This window comes from Ascaphus truei, chromosome 1 (genome assembly GCF_040206685.1).
Source record: "Ascaphus truei isolate aAscTru1 chromosome 1, aAscTru1.hap1, whole genome shotgun sequence".
Taxonomy (NCBI): domain Eukaryota; kingdom Metazoa; phylum Chordata; class Amphibia; order Anura; family Ascaphidae; genus Ascaphus; species Ascaphus truei.
The window spans coordinates 313,638,562-313,656,436 of NC_134483.1; the positions used below are offsets into that span (position 1 = coordinate 313,638,562).

A 17,875-nucleotide genomic window follows, 5' to 3' on the forward strand; every position below is an offset into this window, starting at 1 on the left:
AAACAGAGCATCTCCCACATTTGAAATTCCCAGTTGGTTTATTGCTCAACCATTGCCTCTCCCCGCTAGGTTGTTCTTGTAATTTAATATCACTAGGGGATAGCATATTTTTTAAATTCTTAGCCTTCCTATAAATAAATTTAGGGAATTTCGAAAGGTGGGTGCCCAAAAACGGATCATTTGAAAGGATTGACCAATGTTTTTGTATAGTTTTCTCAATCCTGTCAGTCATTGAGTTAAAATTTGTAATAAAAGATACATTGCACTTGCCCTCATCTAAGGATTTTTTAGTTTTTTTATCTCTTTTTATTAGCATGGATTTCCTGTCTATTTTTCTTATTTTCTCCAGATCCCCTTTTAATTTTTCCAGACGGTATCCCCTCTCCAAGAATTTAGATGTTAAATCTTTGGCTTGATCCTCAAAGTCTTCTACAGTGCTGCAGTTTTTCTTTAATCTATAATACTGGCCCCTAGGGATGTTGGATATCCACGTTTTTTTGTGGTTACTTGTAGCCATAAGGAGGTTGTTTGAATCAACCTCCTTAAAATGGGTTTTTGTTACCACAGTCCCATCTGGTGATGCCTTAAGATTAAGATCTAGGAAGTGTATTTCGCTTATATTCTGTACATGGGTAAAGGTCAGGTTCCTGTCGTTGTTGTTTATATATTGTAAAAATAGATTAACTGAACACTGATCACCATCCCAAATGCACAGAATATCATCTATGAATCTGCGCCACACAATGATATTCGTTTTAAAGGGGTTTAAATTATCATTATAGATGTAGTCCTCCTCCCATTTTCCCATATACAGGTTTGCGAAACTGGGGGCAAATCTTGTGCCCATCGCAGTTCCGCAAACCTGCAAGAAAAAATCATCGAGAAACATAAAATAATTATGCTTCAGGATGTATTCGATGGATTGTATTACAAACTGGCTATTCAGAGGATGCAGGGTGGCGTCATTCATCAAATAAGATTGGACTGCATATATACCTTCTGTATGTGGGATATTTGTATATAAGGCCTGCACATCACAGGTTAACCACCTATAGGATTCTTTCCACACCACACCTTCCATCAGGTTCAACACTGATGTTGAGTCTCTCAGGTAGGAGGGAAGTTTTGCCACATGTGGTTGTAAAAAGAAATCCACATATTGGGATAGATTGGATGTTAAACTATCGATTCCCGATATGATCGGTCTACCTGGCGGGTTTGTTAAGCTCTTGTGTGTTTTTGGGAGGTGGTAGAAAATCGCAATTTTTGGGGAACTACAGTATAAAAAATCATATTCTCTTTTTTCAAGGACATTATTTTTGAGGGCTTCATCAAGGAGTTCTTTTAAAGGGACTAAAAATTCCCTGGTGGGGTCCCCCACCAGTCTTTTATAGGAGGCGGTGTCGTTTAGGAGTCTGAAGGCTTCACCCTCATAATCCTTCCTGTCTTGTAACACAACACCCCCCCCCCTTATCAGCCTGCCTTATGATCAGGTTCTTATTTTCTTTAAGGAATTTAAGTGCAAGTGCTTCGTTCTTATTTAAATTATGTTTAAAAACATTACTGTTTTTAGCATCATTGGTTAAAAGGTTAAAATCTTTGTTGACCATGTTAAAAAAGGTGTCTATATAGTGGCCTTTGGAATGTGCTGGGTAGAATGTCGACTTCCCCCTAAAGTGTGTATGTGTACAGGTTTGGGCCCCCTCTCTGGTCTCGGGCTGAGTGGAGTCTATTGTATTATTCTCAGCTATTGCTTGTTGTGGAGTATTTTCTCTATCCAGTTTAATAAAATGCCTCTTCAGAGTAAGATTACGTACAAACTTCTGAAGATCTGAATATAGCTGAAAACCACTTAGACCACAGGACCGGGAGAAGGTCAGGCCTCTATTTAATACTGTTTTTTGGGCATCTGTCAGAATAACAGTAGACAAATTAAAAATCCCATTATGGGGAGTTTTTCTTATGACATTTCGCAGTCTCTTTTCTTTAAGTCTGGCCCCCCTCGGGTCCCCCGCCTGACAGGACCCTTTTTCTTCTTTCTTTTACCTCTGGTTTGTGTACTGCTTCCAGAGTCTCCCCCTTCTTTTGGGGATCTATATGTCTGTTCCTGACGGAGTCTAAAAAACCCGAGGACAAAGAGAATATGTTAGATATGAGTCGAATTTTAATCAAAGAGTTTTTAAACCAAGTCCCAGACAGAGATCACCGGCCCACCCCCCCACCCTCGGGTTTTTTAGACTCCGTCAGGAACAGACATATAGATCCCCAAAAGAAGGGGGAGACTCTGGAAGCAGTACACAAACCAGAGGTAAAAGAAAGAAGAAAAAGGGTCCTGTCAGGCGGGGGACCCGAGGGGGGGCCAGACTTAAAGAAAAGAGACTGCGAAATGTCATAAGAAAAACTCCCCATAATGGGATTTTTAATTTGTCTACTGTTATTCTGACAGATGCCCAAAAAACAGTATTAAATAGAGGCCTGACCTTCTCCCGGTCCTGTGGTCTAAGTGGTTTTCAGCTATATTCAGATCTTCAGAAGTTTGTACGTAATCTTACTCTGAAGAGGCATTTTATTAAACTGGATAGAGAAAATACTCCACAACAAGCAATAGCTGAGAATAATACAATAGACTCCACTCAGCCCGAGACCAGAGAGGGGGCCCAAACCTGTACACATACACACTTTAGGGGGAAGTCGACCTTCTACCCAGCACATTCCAAAGGCCACTATATAGACACCTTTTTTAACATGGTCAACAAAGATTTTAACCTTTTAACCAATGATGCTAAAAACAGTAATGTTTTTAAACATAATTTAAATAAGAACGAAGCACTTGCACTTAAATTCCTTAAAGAAAATAAGAACCTGATCATAAGGCAGGCTGATAAGGGGGGGGGTGTTGTGTTACAAGACAGGAAGGATTATGAGGGTGAAGCCTTCAGACTCCTAAACAACACCGCCTCCTATAAAAGACTGGTGGGGGACCCCACCAGGGAATTTTTAGTCCCTTTAAAAGAACTCCTTGATGAAGCCCTCAAAAATAATGTCCTTGAAAAAAGAGAATATGATTTTTTATACTGTAGTTCCCCAAAAATTGCGATTTTCTACCACCTCCCAAAAACACACAAGAGCTTAACAAACCCGCCAGGTAGACCGATCATATCGGGAATCGATAGTTTAACATCCAATCTATCCCAATATGTGGATTTCTTTTTACAACCACATGTGGCAAAACTTCCCTCCTACCTGAGAGACTCAACATCAGTGTTGAACCTGATGGAAGGTGTGGTGTGGAAAGAATCCTACAGGTGGTTAACCTGTGATGTGCAGGCCTTATATACAAATATCCCACATACAGAAGGTATATATGCAGTCCAATCTTATTTGATGAATGACGCCACCCTGCATCCTCTGAATAGCCAGTTTGTAATACAATCCATCGAATACATCCTGAAGCATAATTATTTTATGTTTCTCGATGATTTTTTCTTGCAGGTTTGCGGAACTGCGATGGGCACAAGATTTGCCCCCAGTTTCGCAAACCTGTATATGGGAAAATGGGAGGAGGACTACATCTATAATGATAATTTAAACCCCTTTAAAATGAATATCATTGTGTGGCGCAGATTCATAGATGATATTCTGTGCATTTGGGATGGTGATCAGTGTTCAGTTAATCTATTTTTACAATATATAAACAACAACGACAGGAACCTGACCTTTACCCATGTACAGAATATAAGCGAAATACACTTCCTAGATCTTAATCTTAAGGCATCACCAGATGGGACTGTGGTAACAAAAACCCATTTTAAGGAGGTTGATTCAAACAACCTCCTTATGGCTACAAGTAACCACAAAAAAACGTGGATATCCAACATCCCTAGGGGCCAGTATTATAGATTAAAGAAAAACTGCAGCACTGTAGAAGACTTTGAGGATCAAGCCAAAGATTTAACATCTAAATTCTTGGAGAGGGGATACCGTCTGGAAAAATTAAAAGGGGATCTGGAGAAAATAAGAAAAATAGACAGGAAATCCATGCTAATAAAAAGAGATAAAAAAACTAAAAAATCCTTAGATGAGGGCAAGTGCAATGTATCTTTTATTACAAATTTTAACTCAATGACTGACAGGATTGAGAAAACTATACAAAAACATTGGTCAATCCTTTCAAATGATCCGTTTTTGGGCACCCACCTTTCGAAATTCCCTAAATTTATTTATAGGAAGGCTAAGAATTTAAAAAATATGCTATCCCCTAGTGATATTAAATTACAAGAACAACCTAGCGGGGAGAGGCAATGGTTGAGCAATAAACCAACTGGGAATTTCAAATGTGGGAGATGCTCTGTTTGCAAACACATGCATCCTGATAAAAAAACTTTTAAATGCCCAAACGGTGATATTATTAATATTAATGATTTTATTCTTTGTAACACTGACCATGTAGTGTATTTATTAGAATGCCCTTGTGGTCTTTTTTATGTGGGACGCACAAAACGTGCTCTAAAAGTACGCATTCTAGAACACTTGCGGAACATTAAACTGGGGTTCATGAAACACAGTCTCTCCAAACACTATACAACATGCCATAACAGTGATCCCTCAACCCTCCTTTTTAAAGGGATTAAACATATTCCAAAGAATAGGAGAGGGGGGGACAGGGTTAAGGAATTATCCAGGCAAGAAACCTTCTGGATACATAAATTAAACACCTTGTATCCAGGAGGTCTAAACGAGGACATAGATATTTGGTCTCTGTATTAATCATCTATTAAAAGTAACTCTCTATTTTAAGTCTTTTACAAGGATTTTTTTATATCATATTATGTCCTTTTATTTTATAATATGCCTCTAGACATTGTAATCATTTTAACCATTTCAATTTTATTCTATTCTGCTGCTCAATATGTTCAGAACCTTTCTAACACTTTTATGCGTCTTATATATCCTATATCTCACTACCTATTATTCAGGTCCATAGGGCAATGATATTATTGATTTCTGTGTGTAATTATTATGTTTTTAACACTTTTTTCCTTTGTTTTAGCCCATCAACTACGTCTTGGTTAACAGTGTTTTTGTTAATAAAGTTTGTTCAAAGTTTTTTGCATTTGTTAATCATAGCTAGTGACGTATGTTTTCGGGACTCTAACCCCGCCCCCGTTGGTTCCCTATTGGACAATAGAACTAAGGGGTTAGCCAATGAGGCACGATCGCGGGATATATAGCTTCTACTTGAATCCACTCATTATTAGTCCCTGAAGAAGAAACGTTCCGTTTCGAAACGCGTAGGACAAGGTTTACTAGTGTTCTAGCCTCATACTAGCACCCTACTGCGCGACTTTGACTGCTTGTGAGCGGCGCCGAAATCCCCGTGGTGACGTCACGATCCAGGAAGCGCTTCACACGGAGGAGAGTGCTGGCGCCCAGCTGATGCCAAAGACTGCCCTGCTGCAGCACTGCAGGAATCAGCATCTCCCAGCCTGCCTGTGCTTAGGGGAGCAAGGAACAGCAGAGGTTGTGCACCAATTTCAATAGGACCCTGCAATATCAAGGACAGCAGCATCACTCCTGCAAGGACACCTTTCCTGGTCTCCGGAGGCGTTGGGTAAAATATCCCGAAACTGCTCGTTATTATTGTATTTGATGTACGCACATTACTCACCCATTTATTATATATGTCAATAATATTTTGTAATGCACTATGAGCGTTGTGCGCTGTGTCTTTTTTGTATCCCTAACCTAGGGCCTGTCCCTACAACACTCAAACTACTGGTGACTCAGGGCTATCTGGGGCCTAGGGGGCTGCTGGCCTAGTGCAGGGAGTCACTGACTCCTGCACCCTACCTCCTTCCCCTGGCTGCTCCTGGCACTCACTGACACTCCCAGCACCTGCAGCAACGCACTGCAACCTACACACTATGCCTTCTTGTCAGTCCTCACAGCACTGACAGCCGTGACACTGACAAGACTGCACACCACACGCACCTAAGGGCAGAGTCCCTAACCCAGGGGCCGTCCCTTATTACTTACCCACTAACCTGGTGGGGAGTTGGGGCCTGTCTGGGACCTGGGGGACTTTACCTGGTGTAGGAGCCACTTGCTCCCTACACCCTTCCTTCCCCTTCTTACTCCCAGCTCCAACTGCCATTGCTCTAAGCCCGCGAAATGTATCAATCTGTCTGTCTAGGAATCCTGGTCTCTCATTGGCCACCTTGAGACACCTGGTGCCTGCTTCTCTATGCCTCATGGGAGTTGTAGTCCCGTGGAAGCTGTGTCTGTATTGGGGCCGCGTGCGCGATCCTACTGCGCATGCGCAACTCCCTAAGGGCTGCAACAACTTCCTAGCCTGTACCGCGCATGCGTGAACACGCCGCATGCGTGCGCACCCGCAATGGCAGCCCCCGCTTGCCGGGTACGCCGCCGAGCCTCCCAAGGCTCTCAACGCTCCCTGCACTGGCCCCCACCCTCGCGTTGTGCCGGGGGGTCCGTCGTTGCCTCCGGCGGCACCCGCAACCGCTCGGCACTTCGTGAGGGGGGTCTCTGGGACATGGAGGGCACCGGGGCTACACAGTTTTTCACTCTCCATGCCCTTCTCTCACTCACTCTCCCACCCGTCCTCTTACTCTCCCACCCACTCCTATCTCTTTGCTGCCCCTCTGCCTTCTCCCTTCTCCAACGCAGGGCCCTACTTTTGGAACTGGGGGAAAGGTTCTGTCCAGGTGGAGGACACATCTAGGCGAGACTGACACCGGAAGCTGGTCCTGACATCCGCTGGCACCAGACTTCAAGGGGGCCTTTCTCCACTGCAAAGCCACGGACAGATGTCCCCGCTTTCCCCCCTATCGGCGAGCCTGTTTGGGGGGGGGGGGTATATGTATTGGAGAGGTTTTTTAATAGGTATTTTTTTTTATAGGGATTGGGTGTTTTTTTGGGTTTTTTTTACATGGATTTGGGGGGTTTATATGGATTTTGTGGGGGTTATTTTTTTTTTTAAATGTATTTGGAGGGGTGGAGTATTTTGTGGGGGGATTGGGTGAGGGAATGAGTGTGAGGAGGAGGGATTGAAAGCATGGGGTAATTGACAGGGAGAGAGTGAGATGAGCGAGGGGGTGAGGGAGAGATTAAGGCCTCGGACATGGTTAAAAATACAGCGCTGAGCAGCGCTGACGCTCATGCTCTGAGCAGGAGCTTTTTTTGTCCTTGCATGAGCGTCAGCGAGAGTGCTTGTGAGGTGGGTGGGAGGCGGGCGGGAGGCAGGGCTAGTGCGCACGTCACAGCACCGATGTCACGGACTGCCATTGGCTTTTGGCAGTCTCGTGATCGGCCCTCCGCTTCTCTAAGCGGGAAAAATTAAATTTTACTGTCGGCTGCAATTGGACACGCCTCCGCACATCTGCGGAAGCGTGCAGATCGCCATGTAAAGCTGCACTCAGTAGGGATGATGGGGGTAAGTGTTCCGCCTCAGCGCGGGTCAGCGCGGGTTAGCGCTGTCTTTTTGACCCATGTCCCTGATCTAAGAGAGACGCAGGGGAGAGAAATACATGTATGGAGAGAGGGAGAGCAAGAGGTGAGACGGAGGGAAGATAAAAATCATGAGAAGAGGGAGGTAAATAGAGGGGGCTTGCGAGGTGTGAAATGGGGGTTGAGGGGGCTGGTCGTTTCTCTAGTCCTGGGAAATAAGTCTGCGGCCCTTCTCTCATATGTATACATACTATGTTCTACAAGCCAAGGCAATGTAAACACTAAATAGTAACTAATTTCAATGAAAATAGTAGGAGACTGAAGCTTCTATGATCTTATTTAATATTGGGAAGATTTAAGCTCCATTCATTTGGAAGCTTCACTGTATAATAAAGAGGGCCTTGGTATCCAAAAATAAAAACTTCATACCAGTTTTGAAAGATTAAAAATGAGAACATGATGGTGCTTGCACTCCACAGGAAAACCATTCATTCTTTAATTATTTGTGTACCTCCTTCACGAAACAGTGGTAACTGTTCTGGTGCACACAATGGTTTCATACAGCACAAGTGAATTACTGACACTTTGAATTTAAAGTAGCATGGCTACATTATTATTCGCACCTATGCTATTTATCGAGTGTTGATTCTAGATAGCACTGTTTCAATAGGGATACAAATCGCATAATCGTGATATTTAGCTAATATGTAGAACCAGCTCCAGTTTGGATTTTGTTCGATACAGTTCAATTTTGCATTATTCGGTATATTACAATTGCTTTACACTGACAGATCTCACAAGTATAAAAGCAATCAACCAGTATATGTTAATGCTGAAATTGAGGGCAAGGCATCCTTAAGTGACCAATAGTAGAGAAGGGCAAATCCGCCCAAATCCATTTCCCGGATTTTCTCGCATTTTTACCCCAAAATCCGTTTCGCTGTGTAAAATCTGTGGACTGATTTGGTTTGTATTAATCCGCGCAGATTCATCAAAATCTGCCATTGGATACAATCCGTTGATGGATTTGTAGAATCAACGGATTGGATTCTGCAATTAAGTTCACGAGGTGCGGAATTCGTGGAGTGTATTGGTAATAATAATAATAAAAAAATATCTCCCTTTTTTTTGAGATTGATCAGTGGACCAAAGGAACCGGCTGATCTGCTGTGGATCAAACTCCGCCCATAATATTTGCCTATCTCTAACCAGGAGTCATTAAAATGTTGATTACCAGTCCTCATCTTGTATCCATATTTGTTTGTGATTTATTTTATGTATACATCTATGTCTTGGATGTTCAATGCATCAGAGTGTACACTCTGTGGGCTGTTTTTTACAGTGACTTTTCTATGCAGCAATTTTTGCATCAAGACAGGACTAATAATATGGCTGCTGTCTCGCACTAGATCCCCCATGAATGGACTTTGCTGCTATGTTACTATTTATCTTTCCTAATATTGTTGTTCCGTATAGTATATTGTGCAACACGCATGTCAAAGGGAATCAGAAATATCATACAGTAGCAATGAAAAGAGCAAAGGGTAAAAGTAATTGGGGTATTGCACCTTTCTGCAGTATTATAGTTTTCATCCCGCATCTTTGCAATCACAAACCAAACTCTATCTCTTAAATATGCTCCATCAGGACATCTTCCTTTGCTAACCCCTCTAGTGTTGGGGGTACTGGCAGCCATTGCAAGTGGTGGTAGTGTCATAGATAACCTTGGCCAAGTTGCTGTTTTATGCATATGTTTGTGTTTATGTAGAAGGGTGTGGAGGAAACCGCGGCAGAGTGCAGGAAGATAGGAGCAACAGCTCACGCGTATGTCGTGGACTGCAGCAAACGTGAGGAAATCTACAAAGCAGCCGATAAGGTGACGTTGCAACACTAATAATAATAATAATAATAATAATAATAATAATAATAATAATAATAGATATTACAATTCAATGCTGCTTAAATTCTGAGTGGTCATTTAAGCTCATATTAACTAATATAGTATATTACAGTATGTGCCTACTCGTGGGAATGCCAGAGTTTACAGGACCCTATTGGGATACCAAGGGTTAACTGCTTAGTAGACCTTAGGGGCTAGCTAGCCATGGGTTTGAGAAATAACAAAAATGTGTTCCTGTAGCAGGTAATATGCTCCTTACAGCAGTGGTGCGCAAACTTAAACTTAATGCCAGGGAAGCACGCAAGGCCTCTGCATATCCCTTACCTTGTGTCCGGCTGCTTCTGGTGATGCTTCGCCATGGCAACACGGAGTCAAATGATGCCGCAACGTAAGATGATGCCGGAGAAAAGTTAAGGGGGGGAGGCGAGCAGGGAGGGAGCGCAGGCAGTGGGGCACAGACAAAAAAGTTTGCGCACCCCTGCCTTACAGCAAACTGTTATATGGCATTCTATTTATGTATACTACTTTTTGTTCCAGGTGAAGGAGGACGTTGGCGATATTAGTATCCTGATTAACAATGCTGGGGTAATTTTCAGCGCTGACCTGCTTACACTTCAGGATCACCAAATCCAAAAAATATTTGAAGTGAACATTCTTGCTCATTTTTGGGTGAGTGTAAACTTCCTGTCCCTTCCATTCTTACACACAGTATTTAAGCCAGTGGTTTTCAGCAGGGGTTCTTAGGAACAATTGGGTTCCCTTGGCATCCGTAATGGGTTCCCTGCAATTCCCTGCATGTGAAAATTGCACGTAATACAGAATAATTTACAATGCATCTGATCTCAGACGCGCTATTAGAGAAGATTGGAGTTCCTTACAATGCATCTGATCTCAGACGCGCTATTAGAGAAGATTGGAGTTCCTTACAATGCATCTGATCTCAGACGCGCTATTAGAGAGGGCTGGGGCTCCTTACAATGCATCTGATCTCAGACGCGCTATTAGAGAGGGTTGTGGTTCCTTATAATGCATCTGATCTTAGACGTCATATTTGAGGGAGCGTTTACATGTCTAATCTCTCAGATTTAGCATTATCACAAAAGATCAATTTTTGACTATTGTGTTTGAATTTTGGGTAATGTAACATACATTTGGGGTAATGTGACCTGTACAAATGACTTTACCTCTAGTTTTTTTCCCACTAGGTGGGAAGCAGGGGTCTTCGAAGCTGAACCACATTTATTTCAGCTCCGGGGGACCTCTTGCTTTCAGAGGTACATACAGTACATCTGAAGGTAATGCTGTTAACAGCTCTGGCTGGGCCAAGAAAATGTGTGTTTAAAGGTTCCACGGGCCAATAAGAAGCCGCCACATCATCACTTCGGCTTCCTATTGGCTTTAAACATGCAAGATATACCGGCATCACCTGCCAATGTAAGTACTGTATCTCAGAGAGCATGGGATCCCCGGAGTTAAAATGAATGAGGTTCAGCTCTGGGAACCCCCTGCTTCTGACCTAGGGAGAAATAATAATATTTATTTTTAAAGCCAATGGTGCTGTAAAACATATTTTCTTTTACAAAGTTGATAATTTTGTGAAAAAAGAGCAAATTGTTTTTGTTTATAAACTTCACTTACAAATACTAACCTGAATGCAAATGATTGACTTGGACATCATTGTAGCTTCCGGGATTGTAACTGTATCAGGGAGACTTTTTATAGTTGCTATTTCCTCTCCTGGGATCCCCAGCGTGTTCCGCTGTATATGAAGTCAAGTGACTTCAGCCAGGTTCGAATGCCAGCTTCATCTTGTTCTACCTGCCATTTTGCCCTCTCCCACTAGCAAGGATTTTCTTTCACTAAGGCCTTGTCCATAGTGCAAGATATGGCGCGAGCTACATAGCTCGCATACAAACAAACGTGTGTATTCCAAAGCGCATGGCCATAGTGAACGCGAGCTTGCACGTGCACGTGAGATACAAGGATACCAAAAGCAGAGGAGACAAACTTGTTTGTTATTGCAGCGAGACAGCCTGGTCATGTGAGCGGCTAACAGCCAATGAAAATGTAGTAAGCTATTCTGCCTGGATACTGTTCAAATTACGTTTTGTCAGTTGAGTTGTGCCTGCTGTGAGAATATGGACAACTCAAATAGTGAAAATTTGATTTCTGAGGTTTACAAACGTGGACCTTTAATTCATACCATGACAGAAATAGCAGTGATAATTTATGGAGAGAAATTTCTGATGTATGGTCCAGTACTTGTATATAATTGGTAAAAAAAATTGTAGTGTACAATGCATATTTCATTGCATCACATTTTCTAAAAAATGTTTTTAATAAGGTGTGTTTTCATGCATGACATAGTGTGTGTGTGTGTGTATATATATATATATATATATATATATATATATATATATATATATATATATATTTCTGCAAACTCCTTCTGTAAATTGCATGGCATTATGCATTTTATTATTTGCTAAAGGTGTGTTCTCATGCATGACACTTCCTTGACATGCCCCCTCCATTTCATGACCGTGCCCACCCCCTCGCTTGCTTTCCAAAAACCTACAGTCCACACATTGCTGGAGAGGAAAGCTCGCGCGTGGCAAGTAGCACTGTAGCACTCACGCTCGCTTTCACTATGGACAAAGCCTTACAAAAGACCAATAAAGTTTAGGAGGGGTCTGCAGGAATGTGACAGGCAAGGAAAACATACAGTATTTTTTCAGAGAATAGATGGGATTGCACCTTTTTAATAGTTTGATTCTATAATATGTCCTCTATAGACTTCTTTTATATCAATGCTTGAAGGATGTGCAAGAATTGCTTTGCCTTCCATGACTTGCAGGCTGATCAGCACTGATGTTAATGCACCACAACTAGGGTTGACATTTCCTGGGTAACCATTAACCGTGTATTAATTTACCTGTGGTACCAATAGCACTTTTCACTTAACACAATGTGAGCTCTATTAATAAATACAGCACTGGGTAGTAATCTCGACTAAACATTAGTTGTTTGTTTTTCTGATCACTCAAGACCACAAGAGCATTTCTTCCATCAATGATGAGGAACAATCATGGACACATCGTTACTATCTCTTCATCGGCTGGACATTTTGGAGTTCCATTTATGGTGGATTATTGGTATGTGAAGTATTAATGTAGTTATTGTAGTATGTGTTCATTATAATGTGTGATCATAAATTACTCTGGTTCTTTACCAAACAACACATTTCCTGTGTATTTATGGGAAATTCTTTCAATACTTACAAGAGATTGATTTACTGAAGAAAAATGATCATCTGTTATTAGTGCCTTTTGGGTATACAGTATGGTACAGCGGTATACATTGCCTGGGGAGCACAACCAACAAAATCCAAGGGGGATCCGTATCTAACATCATAAAAATGTAGGCACTCAAGGGGTCTTGTAATATAAAACATATCAATCTATTACTGTAAGAGACACGTGCAGAGGAACAACCAGGGAGACAAATTTGGGGGAAAAGCTAAATATATGCAAAAACCATGTCCATTACTTATCTCACTAGCATAGGCTTAACGCCATGTGAAGTTAGCACTGCCTTGCGTTAGCCTCAAATAACATGGCGATAAGCCTGTCTTATCCAAAGCTGGTGTTACTCCCATCCAGACCCAGAATAGGTGTTTCATTAAATTAAAAAATTGAAGACATGAGAGGGAAATAACCCTGTAAATAACAATATTTAACAACCCTAAAGAATACAGTGTTCATAATTTTCAGAGGGCAACAAAATTAACCTTAACACAAAAAGGAAATGTGAAATATTTTCTTCGTTGTATATAATGCTGTTTTAAAACAAATCTATTCTATACTCTTAATAATTAAATTTTGTCCAGCACTTACTGCGATTTGCTGCTTTAGACAACATTGAATTATTCCCTACAGTATGTTCATCATCCGCTAATTTTTCACTTTACCTTGGCACATCTGTAAAAACAAGTCGGTGATTTGGCACACTGTTTCTTTGTAACAGTGATGTGGAGTAATATAACAATGGTAAATTCCGTATTACGGAAAAAAGCGAATTAGGGCACTACGTATTTGTGAAATATAAACTATTTTATTCAAGCCATAAATACTTACATTTCACAAATTCGTAGTGCCCTGAACTGCAGATTTGGATTGCTCACAGGTTTTCACTGCTCTCGGCAGCACCGGTAATTGTATCAATTTATTCATTTTTGTTGTTGTTGGTGTGCAGCATATACCCCTATCTTGCAATTGCTATATTAAAACAGCTAGATTTGTATTGGCATGGTTGTTTTTGCTTATGCAAGTAGTATGTTTATTAACATTGTGACAAACGGCTTACTCCGGGACTCCGTCGTTTGTCCGGGACTGTTTAGAACACGGTCTTTTAGGGTAGGTTAAATGATGAGGCGTCACGTACTGTTCCTTTAAACAGGCTATGCCTGGTTTATTCAGTCCCAGGCACTGAGACTGCCACAGTGCATACAACAGAAAACAGATCAAAACAAAAGCTGCTCACCTGAGCGATAACTTAACTTAGATATCCCTGACTCAGGGTTGGACGTGGCTTTTCCACTTCCAACATCAAAACACGGTACTTTTGCAGTCTTACACAAATGAACAGAAAGATTGAACCTGTTTGGGGAAGAGGCTTCTCCCCTCTGTAGTTCAGCAGCCTTCCAGCCTCCTGGCTCTTGTGGGGAGACCAGAGCAAACAGGAAATCAGTCTTTCATACCTGATTCCTAATTAGCATGACAGGTGACAGAAATCAGGCAGCAGACAAACTCTGGTCTGGATCTCTCATCCCTCAGTTCCAGCGCTTGCCAAACTGTGGGATGGAGTGTATGTATTATAAGGCTGCACTCCCAGGCCAAACAGGATAGAAACTGTCTAGTATCCTGGGAGCCCTATATACGGAATTTATTACCATCCCCTGGTTTCTGTCACATATCCTCCCCCCCAGCTCAGACCTCGAGGGATGAGCGACCATGGATATTAGGAAGTGCATCCTTGACAACCCGTCAGCATTGCCATGTTTGTGCCCTGACCTGTGTTCCACAGAAAATTTAAAGGGTTGTAGGCTTAGGAACCACCTGGTCACTCTAGCATTCTTTTCCCTGTTTTGACACATCCAGGTAAGGGGTGCATGATCTGTGACCAACCGGAATTTTCTCCCCAACAGGTAGTATTTGAGCGTCTCTACAGCCCACTTTATTGCGAGACACTCTTTCTCTACTATGGAGTAATTTTTCTCCTGGGGATTTAGTTTCCTACTTAAATAAAGGATGGGGTGCTCCTCACCTTGAGACTCCTGGGAGAGTACCGCCCCCAGCCCAACCTCAGATGCGTCGGTTTGGACTACGAACTCTTTGGAGAAGTCAGGTGTGACCAACACTGGTTGGGCACAGAGAGCTTCTTTCAGGCTTCTAAAGGCCTGTTCGGTTTCGGGGGACCACTTTACCATTAGCGGTCCTCTTGCTTTTGTGAGGTCAGTTAGTGGGGTTGCCTTAGTTGCAAAATTGGGAATAAACCTTCTATAGTACCCAATTAACCCCAAAAAAGTCCTTACTTGTTTTTTTGTAACTGGTCTTGGCCAATTTTGTATCGCCTCCACTTTGAGTGTTTGGGGTTTGAGTAAACCTCTGCCAATAGAATATCCCAGATACTTGGCCTCCTCCAGACCAATAGTGCATTTAGCGGGGTTAGCAGTTAGTCCAGCAGACCGGACTGCGTCAAGCACAGCTTGGACCTTTGGAAGGTGGGATTGCCAATCTTCACTATGGATTACCACATCATCCAGGTAGGCGGCAGCATACCGAGCATGTGGTTTTAAAATTTTATCCATCATTCTTTGGAATGTGGCGGGAGCTCCATGTAAGCCAAAAGGCAACACCTTATACTGAAAGAGGCCGTCTGGGGTTGAGAAGGCTGTCTTTTCTTTTGCCCTTTCTGTGAGGGGAACCTGCCAGTACCCTTTTGTTAGGTCTAGGGTTGTGAGATATCGGGCTTTGCCCAGTCTCTCTACAAGTTCATCTACCCTGGGCATAGGATAAGTATCAAATTTTGACACCGCGTTTAGTTTCCGGTAGTCATTACAAAACCTTGTTGTACCATCTGGCTTTGGGACTAAGACTATAGGGCTGTTCCACCCACTTTGGGATTCCTCAATTACACCTAGTTTTAGCATTTTTTTAACCTCTAAACTTATAGCCTTTCTTTTGGCCTCTGGGATTCGGTACGGTTTAAGGTTAACTCGGACCCCTGGTTCAGAGACTAGGTCATGTTCAATTACGCTAGTTCTACCTGGCCGTATAGAGAAGATTTCTTTGTTTCTTCTCACTAAATTCTGAACCTCTCGTTTCTGATGAACAGACAGGGTTTCAGCTATGCTAACCTCTGGGTCAGTTTCTTGATTCTCTGACGGACCTGGGGGTACTAGGGTTAACAAGACTTCTCTATCTTTCCAGGGCTTGAGTAGGTTTATATGGTAAATTTGCTCAGGTTTCCTCCTACCTGGCTGTCTTACCTTATAATTTACTTCTCCCACTCTTTCCAAGACCTCATATGGCCCATGCCATTTAGCAAGGAATTTACTCTCCACGGTGGGAACCAGAACTAGTACCCTATCACCTGGAAAAAAAATTCTGACCCTAGCACCCTTATTATACGTATTCCTCTGTGCTTCTTGAGCTTTCTCCATGTGTTCCCTCACTATGGGTAGGACTGCAGCAATGCGGTCCTGCATCTGGGCAACATGCTCTATTACACTTCTGTAAGGGGTAACCTCGTGTTCCCAAGTCTCTTTGGCTATATCCAGTAAGCCCCTTGGGTGTCGGCCATACAATAGTTCAAACGGGGAGAAGCCTGTGGATGATTGGGGAACTTCCCTAATGGCAAATAACAGGTACGGTAACAAACAATCCCAGTTTTTCCCATCTTTATCAACCGCCCGCCGTAACATGCTCTTTAAGGTTTTATTGAACCTTTCCACTAAACCATCTGTTTGTGGATGATAGACTGAGGTTCTGAGATGCTTGATTTTTAGGAGTTTACATAGCTCTTTTGTTACTTGGGACATAAATGGTGTTCCCTGGTCAGATAGAATCTCTTTAGGAATCCCGACCCGGGAAAACAGAACTACTAACTCTTTTGCTATGTTTTTAGCTGAGGTGCTACGTAGGGGAACTGCCTCCGGATATCGGGTGGCATAATCTAATATTACCAATATATGCTGATGTCCCCTAGCAGACTTTATTAGGGGTCCTACTAGATCCATAGCAATCCGGTCAAATGGTACCTCTATTATGGGAAGGGGTACCAATGGGCTGCGGTACGCCTTGAACGGGGCGGTGATCTGACATTCTGGGCATGAGGAACAATAATTCGTAATTTCTGCCAGAACCCCAGGCCAATAGAAGCTTCGGAGAACCTTTTCTTTTGTCTTTTCCACCCCTAGGTGTCCCCCCAATGGATGACTATGTGCGAGGTGTAATACTACGTTACGGAATGTCCGTGGTACCAACAATTGTTTAGTTGTAACTGATTTCCTTTTATCAACCCGATATACTAGGTCGTTCTCTACCTCGAAGTAGGGGTAAGCAAGTGACCTATCTGGTTGGCCAGGAGTACTATTCTGGTCCCGTATATTTCCCCTTGCTACCGCTAATGTGGGGTCTTCCCACTGGGCCTTCTTAAAACTCCCAGGACTGACCTCTAGGTCAGCGAGGGTCTTATCCGGTTCTGGGGTGGTAAGTGTCTGCTCAACATCTTGATTTGGGGTATTCCCTACCAAAGTAGTGATGGGGAAGGGAATTTTACAGCACTCCTCCTTTTCCCCCTTCTTATTTGGGCCCTCGTCAACCTCCATTTCTGAAAAAGGGAAAGGATTTGTTTCTTCTAATACTTCGTTATGGTCCGCTATTGAACTCTGGGCGCTATTCTGAGCGGGGGACCACATTTTTAGAAAATGGGGAAAGTCGGTCCCTATTAACACATCATGTGCCAGTTTGGGTACAATACCCACCTTGAAATCTAAAGAACCAAACTCTGTTTCAAAAAAAACATCAACAGTGGAATATTCATGATTATCCCCATGTATACAACAAATTGCCACTCTTTGTGAACTGTTTCCCTGTTTCTTCTTAATGGGCAAGAGGTATTCGGACACTAGTGTGACCATGCTCCCAGAGTCAAGAAGTGCCCGAACCCTCTTACCATTAACCTTTACAAATGCCCACAGATGGTTATTCAAGGGGTCCTCTGGGCTAGGGCCCATACATTGGGACAACAGCGAATAAGGTTCCACGCTGTTGCATTGCATGGGCTCATCATTTAGTGGGCAGATTTTTGCTGTGTGGCCCCTCTCATGACAATTTACACATTTAGGTACATAGTCTGTGTCCCACTTAGAGCCTTTTCCCGGCTCCCCATGTTGGCTATTGCCCTTAGTGTGCGAACCACTGTTGCTGGTGCTGCGTGAAGGTG

At 42.6% G+C, this 17,875-nt stretch overlaps 1 protein-coding gene across 1 annotated transcript in view; it reads left to right on the forward strand.

The window, feature by feature from the left end:
- Nucleotides 1–17,875, forward strand: part of LOC142497556 (17-beta-hydroxysteroid dehydrogenase 13-like) — a 53,069-nt gene that overhangs the window by 7,090 nt on the left and 28,104 nt on the right. Inside the window, exons 2-4 of the mRNA XM_075605515.1 lie at nt 9,236–9,343; nt 9,905–10,036; nt 12,416–12,522. Of these exons, the coding sequence (XP_075461630.1) occupies nt 9,236–9,343; nt 9,905–10,036; nt 12,416–12,522 (347 nt within the window). The remainder of the gene's footprint in view (nt 1–9,235; nt 9,344–9,904; nt 10,037–12,415; nt 12,523–17,875) is intronic.